Raw genomic sequence first — 13,644 nt, forward strand, 5'->3', positions numbered from 1 at the left:
GCTTCAGCCATGACCGATGAGCTCAGTCTAGCTCGTACCGGGAGGGGTTACCACCTTCCCCCATCAGCTCCGCCAACTTCTAGCAAAGTATTCTGTTCGCCTTGGGCCCTCTGTCCCTTCGGACAAACCCGCAATTCTTAAATTGTGCCGCCTTGAGCGGTTCTTCAAGTCCTTGAGCTTTGCTCGGAGTCCTCTGTTGACCTCCACCACCCTCTGCAGCTCGTCCCCCATCGAAGGTGAACTGGTCGCTGTGCTGTGATATGGCCTCCTCCACTTCCTTCATCATCTTCCCCTGCTCTCTCACCTCGGCTGATGTCTTTGCCACAGCTACCCTCACCGGGGCGACTGCCTCCTCCACCAATGACTTCAATGCGACCGCCATCTCCTTCTTCAAGGCCTCCATGTGCCTCGCAAACTGTTTTTCCAGTTCCACCGCCATCACCTCGGTCATCTTCTCCACCATAAGTAGTGCGGCCCCACCATGCAGTTCGGCTTCCACCATCTTGTCAGCACTTTTGCTCGTCCTCTCATTCAGCGGCGAGCCCGCGTTTCCTTGTTTCTTCGCCGCTGCTCTTCGCATCCTTTAACGGCCTATTGTTTTTCCTTTCTTTTTTACCCTTTTCACCTTTCTGTCCTTCTTCAATCTTTTTTTTTGAAAAACAAACAATTTTTCTTCCTTCGCACAAAAAAAGGGGAGAAAAAAAAACTTTCCCCAAACTTCTTTAAAACTTCTTTCTCTTCTTTTTTACATTCCTCCAGAGTTCCCCTGGGACCGGACTTCAGCCTTCTTACTACATTCTCGGTGGGAGCCATCCGATGTGGGACATCCCACCTACAGCGTGCCCTGGCTTCGGGCCTGCCGCCTCGGCCTCCGTTTGGTCCCGCCCCCGTTGCTCTGGCCTTCGAGCCCGCGGGGCCCAACGCCTCAGCCCTGACACCCGCGTGGGGTTACTTGCCGGTTTTCAAACCGGCCCAGCTAGCTGCCCGTGACGGCCCCAAGGTCGATGGTAGTCGGTGTGTGTGGGGGGGGGGGGGGGGGGGGGGGGGGGGGGGGATCGAAAAATTGCGGAAATCCCCGAAAGCGCCGCAAATCGTGGCCACCGGCGGGGGCTCTTCTTGATGCGGCCACCCCGCTCACAAACGCCACCGGAAGTCATTATAGATATTTATATACCCATTTATAAACACCCATTTCTTAACGATACTCTCACATGATGCTCCCTTAGCTCTGAAATGGTATGTTGCCATGTACCTGTTCAAATGTTTCTTCTCCCAACTCATATCCCCCCGCCTTTCCTGATTGATGTTCACATTTCTTGCTTGTGGAATAAACATTCTGAGATGAGTATTCTAAACTGAATTAGTTTAATGCCACCATTTGGGTGTTATTTTCTTTTGCTGTTTTGTAAAGTTTCAAGTTTATCTATGCTAACGATAAGTAAGTATTTTTGAATAAAAACATTTGAACGAACATAAAAGCAGAGGCTGTCCTGTTGGCTTATTTAATATCATTTTGGTCCCCCATCTTGCAAAATGGTTGTTCAGTGAGAGTCCATAGACCATAGAATTTACAGTGCAGAAGGAGGCCATTTGGCCCATCGAGTCTGCACCAGCCCTCACAAAGAGCACCCTACTCAAGCCCTCGTATATACCCTATCCCCATAACCCCCACTTAACCTTTTTGGGCACGAAGGGCAATTTAGCATGGCCAATCCACCTAACCCGCACATCTTTGGATTGTGGGAGGAAACCGGAGCACCCAGAGGAAAGACACGGGGAGAACGTGCAGACACCGCACAGACAGTGACCCAGCTGGGAATCGAACCTGGGACCCTGGAGCTGTGAAGCAACTATGCTAACCACTATTCTACCGCGCTGCAACTAGTCCCTACAGAATTCTTCATCATCCTTCAGAGCTGCCTATTACTGTTAGATGTGAAACAAACCATGCTTGCGTATGATTTGTTGATCTGTTTGTATTCTTTATCCCATTGTAGAATCATACAGTTCAGCCGTCCAGTTAAGTATGAAGAACTGCACCAGAAAGTCAAGACTGTATTTGGACAGCTCATGGAACTAAACTACACAAATAATGAGGTAATCCTAGTGTTCGGGGTTCTGACTTGTTTTTAGTTTGCAAATATAGCCTGTCTGCTTGACTCGCTCTATCCTCTCATTACATCTACCGCTGCATCCCCATCTTCTGGAGTTTTCTTCATTTTGCCCAAGCCCTCATAAGAATCATTACCCTCTGAACTTGACTACTTGCTCTCTCAGCTTTTGTCCAACCCAACATTTTGCCACTTGGATTCTCCTCATCAGCCTGTCCCTTTATTCCTGAATTATCCTCATCCTTTTTGGGGTCACCACCACCCACCTTTCAAGTGCAAATACTTGATGCCTTTAACTCCCCAAGCCATGGTCCTATCTCTTGTGTTGTGAATTTCTTCTTAAGGTTCTTGAATGAGCCATTACTGCATGACTTTATGCTCACCTCACCCACTCTCCCTGAGTCCTTGTAGTCTAGTTTATGATCACCCTGTAGTAATTACACCACTTTGGTCAAAGTTTTCCGTGACACCTGTGTGAATCCTGAACTTTTTGACACTATTGACCACACAATTCTCAACTGCCTCCCTTCACCAGACATTTCACTTCACACCATTTCTTCATAGCCCACTCCTTATCTCAGCACAGTCACCAGATCTTAAAGCAGTTTCCTGTATATTGACCTCTCCATACTTGGGCCCCTCCTCTTCATCAGCTGCATGCTGCGTCTTGACAACATTTTCTGAAATTATGGGATCTACTTCTGGAAGTATGTCAGACACTCAATTTCATCTTCCCTTGCAACTCTTGACTGCAGAAACACTGCGATATTACCAGACTTATTAGTCAACAAGAGGTCCTGGATGAGTCATCACTTTCCGCAACTGAACTTTGGCGCTTCTAGCCCCGATGTACCTTTGGCACTGATTCCAGCACCCTCCCTGGATGAGGCCTACCCTAGCAGAGTGAAATCTCTGTTTGAACCCAAGTTGAGCTTATTGCACTACATCTGTTAGGTCTTCAATACTTAATGCCTTCCCACGCTGACTAATAATTAACTCAGCACTTTCAGTCAAGAGCCCTGTAACACCAGCATCCGTCTTCAGGACTCAAAACTTTTCATTAAAATATTGGTTGGTGAGCTGAAGCTTCCAATAAGAACACAACTAATTCCGTGCTTCATGGTACTGCAGCAGAGATTAAAGTTGTATTCGGGCAGGTGTCATCGATTGTTTCAAGGAACACAGTCACCTGGGGCTTTGTTGTGCCTGGGTAGTGATACATAGAAGCTGTGTGTCCAATAAAGTAACCCATAGTTATTATTCAGTAGTAGAATGGGCAATTAAGTCGACTGAAATATTAAAAGCAACAATTTTATGTGTCAACTCAGTAAATTAGGATTTATAAAGTTTTGTCTGGGCTGCTGCATTTTTGATCCTTTTATTTGATTTTCTTGGCCTTGGGTTTTGTTTGTGCAGTGGAATCTTGATGATTCACCTGGTGAATAGGAATTGGATTTTGGAGAATGCCCCTATACTTACTCCAACGTATGAGATTTTAACTTTGATTGCCATGTTTAGATTATCGTTCCCAGCATGTGCAGATAAAATGTACATTTTTTCCATTTTAAAACTGAGATACCTTTGGACAGGACAAAGAAATGCTGGCAGCCTGAATGTGTCTGGCATCACAGGCCAGAAACCCTTCACTGCCTGTGCCAAAGCTAAAACCTTGAGCTGCACTGTAAATTCTGTTGTTTACTGCGCACATACCAGCTAATGTGGCACTGAGTAAGAAACCCTGGGGCTGGGGGAAAATCAATTTCAAGCACTCAACTGCAAACTGATTGGTTTATGTAAGCCGTACACCATAAAGGTTGTTGTGAATAAATGAGGGTGAAAATAATAAGTGTAGTTATATGGTAATTTAACTCCCAAGTTTGTTGCAATTTTCCTTTTTCTTGCTGGTTGCCACACTGATTTGTGTGGCTGCATGAATTTTGCACTCATTTGGTTTGACTCGGTCTTTCCTCTTATCGTCAGCTTCTAATTCCACTACGAAGCCAGGATGATCTCGACAAAGCTGTTGACCTGCTGGATCGAAGCTTTAACATGAAGAGCCTGAAAATCTTGCTTGTAGCTCAGGAGAAAAACCACGTAAGTGTTGACATTCCCCGGTCCTGAAGGTGAACAGTTTCTCTCAAGAGCACCTGGCTCCTAAAATAAACAAAAGCAGGAAAACAAATATATGAGTCAGAAATCTGGAATGTTGGGTAGTAACGTGAGTTGCCATCAATTCTGTCATTGATACATTTCTGAGAATATAACTATGGGTAAGTATCCCAGGTCAGCATTATAAAATTCTCCATTGTGCATTGCATTGGGCCTCATTGGGAGGGAAGGAGCAGGGAATGTAGCGGACTAGCAGAACCGGCAGCCACAGTTATTTGCAGAGGAAATGATGTGGCAGGATTGTTCCAGCATAGCTGCTTGATTTCCTTGAGCTTCGTTCTGTTCAGTCCATTCACTAATTTTGTATGGCCCCTCTGCTGAGCAAGAAACAAGCAAATGCGTGAAGGTTTCTGCCTTCCTTTTTGCAGGTCACTCCAATTCATGGAATATTCCTGTGCTGTTTTGCTGACCTTTCTCTTCATCGATGTGTGTTGCAGCTAAACAAGACCAATCCAGGATGAAATGAAATGTTCTCTTGTACCTTTAAACTCACCATCACCCCAACGAGCTACCATGCGTGCTCAGTCAGCCTGCCTGACATGCAGAAGCGTACTGACATGTCCCAATTGAAATCACATGATTTTGTTTGATCTCAGTGTGAAAATGGATTGCATTTCTTATTGATGTGGGTGCCAACTAGTGTGAGCGCCGGTGCGGCAGTGCTGCTTTTCATATTTTCTTCTAAAAGAATGGGTGTAGTCAGCAGTGCGTCCAAGCACTGCCCACCTCACTGGTGGATACTTAACTTTTCAGGTTCAGAGTCCCAACTAGTACGGATGCTGACCCGCTCCATGTAGTATTGATGCTGGCCCACTCCATGTTTCACATGCCGTGCAAAGCAACCCAGCAAGTTCCACGAATGTCTCTCTCTGTCTCTTTCTCTCTCGCACACTTCAGTCCTGGCCAATCCCTGATTTTTACATTGGATGTGTCGCCTTCTCATAGCTCTAAAAGAGCTTTAAACAAAAACACTGGGAGAGTGCTGTTGCCTAAATTGCAAAAGAATTATGTACACCTTCAGCTTTTCCTTCAAACTAAATAAAAGCATTATGCAGGCTGTCGAGGTCCAAGAAATGTTCTACGGAAATTGTTTGAATGGCAACAAACGTGACATGCTGCAGTTTCACCTTGGCTCCTGGCACCCCCCACACTACTTGCTGAAAGCACCGCATTGTAGGTCTTAATCCTGGAGAATTTCCTTGAAAATAAACACATAGTTGGAATTTTGCAAGGTTTGGAAGAGCTGCTTGAGTTTTACAATCTCTGGCAGTGACAAATCTGTTTGAAATCTCTATTCCGGTTGCACAACCTGCTGAAATTACATTCTCTACCAATCTGTTCAATTACCTGCAGCAACAAAAAGTGTTTATTGCGTCCGTCCCTCCAAATCTCCTAGTTATTGATGAATATATTCTGAAAGCACAGGCTTGTACCAGGAATGAACCCATCAGTACAACTTGCAAGTACACACACTTGGCATGAGAGTTCAAACTTCGACAAAACAGCATGCGTTTACCATAGTAAAAGAGAGTTGGAGAGTCATAGAGAGGTAATTCTATGCTTGGGCCTAGGAACCTGAAGGCAGGGCTCCTGATGGTGGAGTGATTAAAATTTGGGGGTTGTCCATGAAACCAGAATTGGAGAACTGCAAAGATCTGAGATAATTGTAGGGATGAAAAAAATTAGAGTTGGAGGGATGAGGCCATAGAATGATTTGAACACGAGATTAAAATTGTTAGGTTGAGGTTTTATCAAACTGGGAGCCATTACAGGTCAGCGAGCACAGGATTTCTCAGTCTGTTCATATGGAAAAGCATCACCTGATTTCGCTCTCACCCAGCTGCCATATCTTGTCCCTTTCCTGTGTGTGTGTGTGTGTGTGTGTGTGTGTGTGTGTGTGTGTGTGTGTGTGTGTGTGTGTGTGTGAGCATGTATATAGTGGTTAGTACTTAGAGCCTCACAGCTCCAAGGACCTGGTTAAATTCCAGCCTTGGGTGACTGTCTGTGTGGAGTCTGCAGGTTCACCCCATGTCTGCGTGGGTTTCCTCCCACAGTCCAAAGATGTGCAGGTTAGGTGGATTGGCTATGCTAAATTCCCCTTAGTGTCCAAGGATGTATAGGTTAGGTGGGGTTCCAGGGATAGGGTGAGAGATGAGCCTAGATAGGGGTGCTCTTTCAGAGGTCGGTGCAGACTCAGTGGGCCGAATGGCCTCCTGCGCTGTAGGAATTCTATGGTTCCATGCATACAAATGCATGTGCATACATACAGAGGCACGGTTTCACAATTTGGGGTTGATCATTTAAGATGGAGATGAAGAAGAATATCGCCGAGGGTCGCTAGTGTTTGGAATTCTCTCTCACAGACAGCAATGGAGGCTGGGTCATTGACTCTTGAGACAGAGTTAGAATTTTCATCGACAAGGGAATCACGGCTTATGGAGGCAAACAGTGAAATGAAATAAAGGTAGCAAATAGGTTATCATGATCTTGCTGAAAAGTGGAGCAGGCACGAGGGGTTGAATGCCTACTTCTATTTCTGTTCTTATGTTCAACCACTTGCTTTTGAGAAGGGGCTCTGTCTGATGAGCTTTCATCCTAGCCCAGGGTGGTTGAGACTTTTGGTGTTCTCTTGTTTCTCTGAGCATTAAGACCTTCTGCTCTTTTTAATTTGGTGCTGGAGCAAGGTAGTACCTTTATTCCGAGGGAGCACCAGGGTCCCAGGTTCGATGCTGGGTCACTGCCTGTGCAGAGTCTGCACGTTCTCCCCGTGTCTGCGTGGGTTTCCTCCGGGTGCTCAGGTTTCCTCCCACAATCCAAAGATGTGCGGGTTAGGTGGATTGGCCATGATAAATTGCCCTTAGTGACCAAAAAAGGTTCGGCGGGGTTACTGGGTTATGGGGATAGTGTGGTAGTGAGGGCTTAAGTGGGTCGGTGCAGACTCGATGGCCCAAATGGCGTCCTTCTACACTGTATGTTCTATGTAAAAACTAATATCACTATGTAAATTTAATTGAAAACACCATTGAATTCTATGATATTGGCCTGCAGAATTAAATGGAGACCAAATATAGTTAGAGTTTGCTTAATGAGCTATCTCGGAAGGCCCTGTACCATTTTTTAAAAATCAACCACATATTTCAACGGTTCCAATCAATTCAAGGCATTTTAAGTAAATTTGGAACTCTTTATTGTGTCTCATTGTTTGAGGTACTGCCAGAAACCCCTGTGTTGTAGAAAACTGCTACAGATGAGTGCAGCAGATTTGTGGAGTATTTTATGAGCTTCAGTACATTTGTTATAACCTCGTCAAATGCCTGCTGCACCAATAACCAATGTCGTCTTGGGACCAGTTCATCTATAGTCTGAGTCATTTGTTGGAAAGCCTTGCTTGATGAGATGTCTTTTTCCAAAAATGCAGTGTATGCTGATGGTAATGTGTGCTCAGCAGCATCCACTCACTCTTTGCACTGGCATTAAGTGAGTGGTAAAGCCATCAAGCTGCTTTGTGGATGAACCTCCTGTTTAAAGATCAATTGCCTTCACTGCAAACCAGACACACAGCTAACTTCACATCTGGTGTGAAAGAATAAATATTGAGATAGAATCACAACTTGGGACCTGTATCCATTGTGCCCGTACGAACTGTTTGAAAGAGCAACCCAATTAAGAACTGCTCCCTTCCTCTTAGCCTCGAGAATTCTTCCTTTTCAAGTATATATCCAATTCTCTTTTGTATGTTACAACTGAACCTGAATCACCCTTTTTAGGCAGTATATTCCAGGCCATGAACAACCTGAGTTGAAAAAAATTCCACCCTCTATCATTCTTTCATCAATTACCTCAAATCTGCATTATCTGGTTACCAATAGTGAAAAGATTTTCCATCAAAACTTTTAATGATTTTGAATAACTCAAAAAATCTCCCCTTGACCTTCTCTGTCCTCAGAAGAAAAAATCTCAGCTTCTGGTCTCTTCACATAACTGAAACCCCCTCATCAGTTGCAATGTGTATTTGGATTAAATTCATGCCTCCATGGCGTGCCGTGTAGCACGTGCTGTGTACTGAGGTAATGTCATTAATATAAGACCATCACTAATAATTCCAGTGAGGAATTTAGGAGAAGCTTCTTTGCTTGTGTGTGGTGAAAATGTGGAACTTGCTGTCATATGGAATAGTTGAGGCAAATAGTTTAGATGTGTTTAAGGGCAAGCTAGATAAATACACAAGGGAGAAATCAATGGAAAGTTCTGATGACTGGGTTAGATAAAACAGTGGGCTTCTGTGGAGCATAAACACCCTGAATGATATTGTGCTGTAAATTCTGTGAATGTAAATAGTTTTTTTTTTGTGATGGGCAGTATGCATTCCAGTACATTTTCTTCCCCAGTTTCTACCTGTCCCCATCTCCCTTATTGAGGTGATGCTAATTTCCACTGAGGGGCCAGGCTGAAAACAGACCTATGGGTATGAGTGTCAAGTAGTCCCCAAGGACTTGAATCCTTTCCCTATTATTTTCTCCCATTCAGTGTTGCATCCTAGCTGCTGCATTGCCAAATGTTACACGTGCTCATGTTACTGAAGAAAATACATGGGCGATGTTTACATTTCCACTGCTTCCCAAGTCGGAGCCCAGTAAATGTTTGTCTTTCTATCAAAATGAAGTTTAGTTTGGTGGAGTGATGGCCAAGTGCTTGTTGCTTGATCTCGTTGTTTTCCTTCAGATTGTTCAGGTTGGCCTAAGCCAGATGTGTGATGGTTTTTTTTGTTTCAAATTGCTGGCTGTTTTTTCCTTGCGCTGTGAGTAATGTAGAAACTCAGGGCAGGTTTTCACAGAAACCACTGTTTTGCTGTGAGCTCCCACTTCCTGTTCAGCACAAAAATTTGCTGGAATACTGTGATGTGCTTTTTATTTTAAGCTTCTCTCAGTAAACTCTTTGCCATTGGCAACCTCTGCCAGCCCCTGCATAACGTCACCAACATCTGCTGACTAATTGCATTTTTAAAAAAAATATGTGGTCCTATAGTTTTATCCCTGCAGTAAAACAAGTTCAGGAAATAATACGTAGTGAGAATGAGTGCACATAATTTTGGATCCCTTACTGTTTACTGTCACTTTCTCCTTTTTAGCAAGTTTAAGATTGAACATATTAGTGCCAGTAAAACACAACAGAAAAATATTCAAATTGGGAACTAGGGCTGAACTGATTGTACACAGTAAATCTTAAACAATAAATTTATACTGTCATAGACATAATGTTATAGTGCAAACACCACATTCAGCAGCATTGCAGATAATTGGTGTAATGGTGATTGTGGTCTCAGTTCATTCAAATCAACTTTTCAAGCAAAGGTATGCTAATAAAATGAACAATTTAAAAATACGTTCAATGTTTCCCCGTCCAACTGTGCTGCATTTTATCAATTTTATTTTTCCAATTTATTTCCCTTCTCCCCTGATTTTTTTTTTTGTAGTTCTGTAGGTGCCAGCTGAACTGCGCTATTGCACCATTCTTCATGTGTGAGCCTTGATGATTACTGCTCACAGGCTATTCTATCATGAAACATCATGCACTCTGGCAGTTTAGTGGCAATGTTACTGGAGAGAGATACAGGGATCATGAGCTCAAATCCCACCATGGCAGCTTCAGAATTTGAAATATTGTTTTACTTGTGTCAGGAAATAAAAAGCATACATCAGTAAAAGTGTACTTGAATCTCTCGGTTTGTCATAAAACCTCAACTAGTTTGCTAATAGTTTTTGACTCAATCTATTTGGTAGTTCCTCCACTAACTATATTGAATAACATTTGCATGACTCGATGGGTGAAGAGGGGATGTAATTATAAGATCTGTTGCAAATTGGTTTGCCCCACTATGTTTTACAGCATGCGCTTTTTCTGCCTGTCCTCCACCCAGTGCTCCAGCAGCTAGAGTGACAAATAACAAAGAAAAGTACAGCACAGGAACAGGCCCTTCGGCCCTCCAAGCCTGCGCCGACCATGCTGCCCATCTAAACTAAAATCTTCTACAGTTCCTGGGTCCGTATCCCTCTATTCCCATCCTATTCATGTATTTGTCAAGCTGCCCCTTAAATGTCACTATCATTCCTGCTTCCACCACTTCCTCCAGCAGCGGGTTTCAGGCAACCACTGTGTAAAAAAAACTTGCCTCGTACATCTCCTCTAAACCTTGCTCCTCGCACTTAAACCTATGCCCCCTAGTAATTGACCCCTCTAACCTGGGAAAAAGCCTCTGACGATCCACTCTGTCTATGCCCCTCAGAATTTTGTAGACCTCTATCAGGCGCCCCTCAACCTCTGTCATTCCAATGAGAACAAACTGAGTTTATTTAACCTCTCATCATAGCGAATGCCCTCCATACCAGGCAACATCCTGGTAAATCTCTTCTGCACCCTCTCTAAAGCCTCCACATCCTTCTGGTAGTGTGGCGACCAGAATTGAACACTATACTCCAAGTGTGGCCTAACTAAGGTTCTATACAGCTGCAACTTGACTTGCCAATTTTTATACTCAATGCCCTGGCCAATGAAGGCAAGCATGCCGTCTGCCTTCTTGACTACCTTCTCCACCTGTGTTGCCGCTTTCAGTGACCTGTGGACCTGTACACCAAGATCTCTCTGACTGTCAATACTCTTGAGGGTTCTACCATTCACTGTATATTCCCTACCTGTATTAGACCTTCCAAAATGCATTACCTCACATTTCTCCAGATTGAACTCCATCTGCCATCTCTCCACCCAAGTCTCCAAACGATCTAAATTCTGCTGTATCCTCTGACAGTCCTCATCGCTATCTGCAATTCCACCAACCTTTGTGTCGTCTGCAAACTTACTAATCAGACCAGTTACATTTTCCTCCAAATCATTTATATATATATTAGGAACAGCAAAGGTCCCAGCACTGACTAAGAGGTAGCTTTTCAGCTTTTCTTTCTGGAAGAGCAGCTGTAGTACCAGCATTCAGCCAGAGATCCTTAAGGGATTTGGTACTACTGTCATTGCCAGGTTTGTAACGTGGATGTGATGAACTTTGGACGTACACATCTAATTCCTTTTCTCCGAATCCTAGACATCACCAGCTTCTTCCGTCGTTACAAAACAGGTCCGCATTAAGGCTTCTCAGTCGGTGGGAGACATTCTCAGCACCATCTACCAGCCATCAGAGTCACGAGGCAGGCACCTCTCTGTTGGTGAGTACCAGGTCTTCAGCAATTTGAAAGTATGTTAAAGCAGCGCTTCGAGTATAAGTAATGGGATGTAAATAAGGCTTTGTAACTTGAGAATTTTCAGGAATGTTTCCCGTTCAGCACTAGGATTTATTTATTTAACCATTTTAGTTTTTTTTCCTGAAAGTTGAGCAGAATTTTCATGGTGCCTAATAGGAATAGGAGTTTGGAGTACTGATTCAGTGTTGGTTCTGCCAATGATTCTGTAAGATTAGCTTTTAAAGTAAAGTTTTGACATGACTTTTAAAATGTTCTAAAACTGTCTGGGAATTAAGGTGTTAATTAGGCCCCATAGGCCCCAATCGGGCTTCATTGATGTGGTTATTTAAATGCATGGTGGTCAAACTTCTGGTCATAAACCAGGCAGTCCAATCTCAAGCATGAATGCCTGGAAAAGCAATATGCAGACTCTCTGTTTTTGAGAGATAAGTGAAGGCCCTTCATGCCTGCATGCATTTTTCTAATAAATTATACTGTCCCAGTCTTGGGACCATGCAAAAGAACATAGAACAGTACAGCACAGATCAGGCCCTTCGGCCCTCGATGTTGTGCCGAGCCATGATCACCCTACTCAAACCCACGTATCCACCCTATACCCGTAACCCAACAACCCCCCCCCTTAACCTTACTTTTTAGGACACTACGGGCAATTTATCATGGCCAATCCACCTAACCCGCACATCTTTGGACTGTGGGAGGAAACCGGAGCACCCGGAGGAAACCCACGCACACACGGGGAGGACGTGCAGACTCCGCACAGACAGTGACCCAGCCGGGAATCGAACCTGGGACCCTGGAGCTGTGAAGCATTTATGCTAACCACCATGCTACTGTGCTGCCCCAAAGAAGACATTACATTTCTGGATAGCTCACCATCCAGTTACAAAATACAATAGCTGTGTGAGTGCTTGATTAAATTGTTTGATTTTAGGACATACTGGGTATTTTGTCGGAATATAGCTGAGTTAGTGGAATGTGAAATGACCAATTCATGGATATGTGCTGGTTGCAAGTGTTTATTGATTGTATTTAGACAAGGCCCTGAATAAAATGCCCTTGGAAAGTAGCTCATAAGGTATAGGAGCAGAATTAGGCCATTTGGCCCATTGAGTCTGCTCCGCCATTCAATCATGGCTGAGCCCATCCTGGCCTTGGCTCCATCGACCTGCCCGTTCTTCATAACCCTTCAACCCATTACCAATTATAAATCTGTCTTAACTCCTCAAATTTACTCACTGTCCCAGCATTCATCGCACTCTGGTAGCGAATCCCACAGATTCACAACCCTTTGGGAGAAGTAGTTTCTCCTCAATTCTGTTTTAAATTTGCTACCTCTGATCTTAAGGCTACCTCGTTCTAGAATGCCCCACATGAGGAAGCATCTGCTCCACGCCTACTTTATCCATATCTTTTATCATCTTGCATTCCTCCATTTGATTTCCCCTCATTCTTCTAAACTCTAGAATATAGGCCTAAACTGTTCAATCTCTCTTCATACGATAAACCCCTAATCTCTGGAATCAACCTAGTGAACCTCCTCTGAACTGCCTCCAATGCCACTACATTTTCCTCAAATAAGGGGACCAAAACTGTGCACAATGCTCCAGGTGTGGTCTCACCTTCAGCTATAATTGCCAACATTCCATTTGCTTTCTTTATTATGCATGCCAGTAACATAACACCGTAGGAACTTGGAACCTCTGTATCTGCCATTGCTGAAATGTCAAGTTAAAATGCTGGAACTTCCTATCTAACACCATTGTGAATGTACCTACATCAGGAGTGTGCAGCAATTTAAGAAGGTGGCTCAGCACTACCTCTCGGGCAATTAGGAATGGGCATTTAATGCAGGCCTTACCAGTGACATTCTTAGCAAAAATGAAGAAAAGTGTGTTTATTTTGCAAGAGTGAAACAAAAGGAGAGTACATTTGCAATGCATGCATATTTTATGACGGTATTTTATACAGGAGCTAAGCAATCAAAAATCAGCAGGTCCGCAGCTTTAGATGTGAAGCAGATATTTCTTTGAAAGACTTCAGCCCAATTAAGGATTGTCAGCCCATCGTTTGCACCCAAGTCTCTGGGATGGGGCTGGAACCCACAAGTTTCCGACTTG

General features: G+C 43.9%; 1 protein-coding gene across 1 annotated transcript in view; it reads left to right on the plus strand.

The window, feature by feature from the left end:
- Positions 1-13,644, plus strand: part of map3k3 (mitogen-activated protein kinase kinase kinase 3) — a 194,056-nt gene that overhangs the window by 60,666 nt on the left and 119,746 nt on the right. Inside the window, exons 5-7 of the mRNA XM_038778658.1 lie at positions 1,998-2,097; positions 4,092-4,205; positions 11,371-11,491. Of these exons, the coding sequence (XP_038634586.1) occupies positions 1,998-2,097; positions 4,092-4,205; positions 11,371-11,491 (335 nt within the window). The remainder of the gene's footprint in view (positions 1-1,997; positions 2,098-4,091; positions 4,206-11,370; positions 11,492-13,644) is intronic.

Source organism: Scyliorhinus canicula, chromosome 19, assembly GCF_902713615.1.
Source record: "Scyliorhinus canicula chromosome 19, sScyCan1.1, whole genome shotgun sequence".
Classification (NCBI taxonomy): domain Eukaryota; kingdom Metazoa; phylum Chordata; class Chondrichthyes; order Carcharhiniformes; family Scyliorhinidae; genus Scyliorhinus; species Scyliorhinus canicula.